Consider the following 3,509-nt stretch of genomic DNA (forward strand, 5'->3'; position numbering starts at 1 on the left):
CCACCAGCACCTGGAGTGTGGCAACACCTTGGACACAGGCTCGATCGGTGTGCTGCCACTTAAAAGGGAAATCCTTCTCCTAATGCAGGTGTAGTGAGATTATAAATCTGTTCTTTATAAATGCGACTGCAGCAACAGCGAGAGAGAATCTCCCCTTCCCCTAATCCTCCTTCTCCACCTCAGCACCACAGACAGGTGGCACTTTCTCAAGAAGAGAGTGACTGGGTCACCCTCCATGGTTTAGGAGATTAAGTGTACTGTCCAATGAGGTACAGAACAGACAGGACTGCAGAACCCAGTTCTCAATGCCTCAGGCTAGAGGTCGAGGAACACAGGAGTGGACACAGACCACAGTCCAATCTTAAAATTAGAGCTGGGACATTCAGGAGTGAAATCAGGAAGCACTTTTTCACACAAAGTCTAATGGAAATCTGGAACTCTCTCCCCCAAAGATTGTGGATGCTGGGCGAGAACTGAAACTTTCAAGACTGAGAGCGATAGATTTTAGGTAAGGGTATCAAGGGATGTGGAGCACAGGCAGGTTGATGGAGTTGAGATACAGGTCAGCAGTGATCCGATAGAGTGGTGGAACAGGCTCGAGCCTCCTCCTGTTCCTATAAGTTGCTGTTGAGGGAGAGGCTTCACTTAAAGGGGAATCGGATTAGTATTTCAAACAGAATAATGTAAGAGGGTGTGGGGGAAGGGCAGGGAAGTGGGATTGGAGTCTATAGTCCTGGATGAACAGCTAGAACTGGCAAGGGCAAGATGGGACAAATGGCCTCTCTCTGTGATGTTGCAGAATGGGTTGGTGGGCCTGGTTGGGGGGGTGGGTGAGGGAGGAGGGTCTGCATCATTGAGTGGGCCTGGTTGGGGGGGGGGGGGGGGTGAGGGAGGAGGGTCTGCATCATTGGGTGGGCCTGGTTGGGGGGGTGGGTGAGGGAGGAGGGTCTGCATCATTGAGTGGGCCTGGTTGGGGGGGGTGGGTGAGGGAGGAGGGTCTGCATCATTGAGTGGGCCTGGTTGGGGGGGGTGGGTGAGGGAGGAGGGTCTGCATCATTGGGTGGGCCTGGTTGGGGGGGTGGGTGAGGGAGGAGGGTCTGCATCATTGGGTGGGCCTGGTTGGGGGGGTGGGTGAGGGAGGAGGGTCTGCATCATTGGGTGGGCCTGGTTGGGGGGGTGGGTGAGGGAGGAGGGTCTGCATCATTGAGTGGGCCTGGCTGGGGGGGTGGGTGAGGGAGGAGGGTCTGCATCATTGAGTGGGCCTGGCTGGGGGGGTGGGTGAGGGAGGAGGGTCTGCATCATTGGGTGGTGTTAAACCCTTTCTTTCTCCTGTTCATTCCCTCTCAGGTGGTCCAGATGGTTTGCGAAATGAAACTGAAGAATTCTCTTGGTGTGAATGTGGCTGGCAGCATCCTGGAGCGGCTCAGCGCCATCACCATCAACCCCCAGCAGATCCTGGAGGAGGTCCTGCCCAGCATCCCAAGCACTGTGAGGGAGTCTGACGTCCCCAAGCTCTTCCGGGAGCCTTACATCCACAGCGGCTACAGGCCGGTGGAGCAGGACTGGAAGTACTACCTGTTCAGCCTCTTCCAGCAGCACAATGAGGCCCTCAACGTCTGGACCCACTTGCTGGCCGCCCTGGTGCTCCTGCTTCGCTTCTGGGCCTTCCTGGAGACCGCCTCACCATTCCCCACCAGCTACGGCCTGCCCCTCTGCTTCTTCGTCTTTGCCTGCATGACCTACCTGTCCTGCAGCGTCCTGGCCCACCTCTTCCAGTCCAAGTCCGAGTTGGCCCACTACTCCTTCTACTTCCTGGACTACGTGGGCGTGGGTGCCTACCAGTACGGCAGTGCCCTGGCCCACTACTACTACTGCTCGGAGCCAGAGTGGTACCAGGTGGTCCAGCCCTTCTTCCTGCCCGGCGCTGCTCTCCTCGGCTGGCTCTCCTGCATGGGCTGCTGCTTCTCCAAGCTGCACTTCCAGCGGCCTTACCCCATCAGGCGTAAGGTCTGCCAGGTGGTGCCCGCTGCTCTTGCCTACGCGCTGGACATCAGCCCCATCGTCCACCGGATCGCCAACTGCTGGGCTGTGGGCTGTGCCGATGACGCCATCTGGTACCACACTTTCCAGATCGTTCTGTTTGTCGTGGCATCGTGCTTCTTCTCCTACCCCATGCCAGAGAAGTACTTCCCGGGGAGCTGCGACATCGTAGGGCACGGCCACCAGATCTTCCATGTCTTCCTGGCCCTCTGCACGCTGGCCCAGCTGGAGGCCGTGCTGCTGGACTACAGGAGCCGGAGGGAGCTGTTCGTCGCTCGGGGTGATGAGGACACGGTCTGCGCCTCCTGCGCCACCTTCATCCTGCTGGTCCTGAGCAGCGGCTTCTCGGCCCTCTACCTGCGGGGAATCGTCAAAGGCAGGCTGCGCAAGAGAGGGGACTGAGGGCCGACTCATGGGCCCCATCTTAAATCCCAGCTCGTGGGCCCCACCTACAGCTTTATCTGAGAATCTGTCTGTGCTCTAACAAAGTTAATGTTTTTTTGTGAATAGAAGCAGATCTCCAGGCACACACCAACACCTGGGTTTTGTTTGTATTTATTTGTTGGTGAAGCCCTGTGAAGGAGCGGGAGGGGCCTGTCATCCTTATTTACGAGGGGGTTCCTGTGTATGTCGATAGTGGTGGAGGGCGTTGTCACTGCCTGTGAGAGGAGAGGCTCCCATCTCTTGGCGGGTCTCTTGTCTGCCTGTGAGGGGGTCTCTTGTCTGCCTGTGAGGGGGGTCTCTTGTCTGCCTGTGAGGGGGTCTCTTGTCTGCCTGTGAGGGGGTCTCACACGGCACAGATGTTGCTGTAGGAGCCGGCCCGCTGAGCCACCATTTTGAGGCCTGTAGGCTTGGTCTGGCCCACAGGCCCAGCTGGGAGTTGCTGCATTGAATCTCCTCGGTGTGTTGTCTTTAGGGCGCAGGTGGAATGAGTTCAGGCAGGAGCAACCGAGTTACTAGTGGGCCAGGACCACTCCCACGAACTGCACACACGTCAGCAAAACTGGAACCTAACAGGCAGACACTCTCCCAGGTATGGGAATGGAAACCACCACATGTCCAAAGAGGCGGGTGAAATACATTGATGTGGTAAAGAAGAGTAAACTTTACACAGTGCAGAGGGAGCGTTACTCTGTATCTAACCCTGTACCTGCCCTGGGAGTGTTTGATGGGACAGTGTAGAGGGAGCTTTACTCTGTATCTAACCCTGTACCTGCCCTGGGAGTGTTTGATGGGACAGTGTAGAGGGAGCTTTACTCTGTATCTAACCCTGTACCTGACCCTGGGAGTGTTTGATGGGACAGTGTAGAGGGAGCTTTACTCTGTATCTAACCCCGTACCTGCCCTGGGAGTGTTTGATGGGACAGTGTAGAGGGAGCTTTACTCTGTATCTAACCCGTGCTGTACCTGCCCTGGGAGTGTTTGATGGGACAGTGTAGAGGGAGCTTTACTCTGTATCTAACCCGTGC

The 3,509-nt window shown here is 56.7% G+C and overlaps 1 protein-coding gene across 1 annotated transcript; it reads left to right on the forward strand.

Moving 5' to 3' along the window:
• The first annotated feature begins 1,353 nt into the window (after nt 1-1,353).
• On the forward strand, nt 1,354-3,509 carry LOC137324107 (membrane progestin receptor beta-like). Its single transcript, XM_067988248.1, has one exon. The coding sequence runs from the start codon at nt 1,357-1,359 to the stop codon at nt 2,440-2,442; it is 1,086 nt and encodes a 361-aa protein (XP_067844349.1). The 5' UTR covers nt 1,354-1,356; the 3' UTR covers nt 2,443-3,509.

Source organism: Heptranchias perlo, chromosome 8 (genome assembly GCF_035084215.1).
Source record: "Heptranchias perlo isolate sHepPer1 chromosome 8, sHepPer1.hap1, whole genome shotgun sequence".
NCBI lineage: Eukaryota > Metazoa > Chordata > Chondrichthyes > Hexanchiformes > Hexanchidae > Heptranchias > Heptranchias perlo.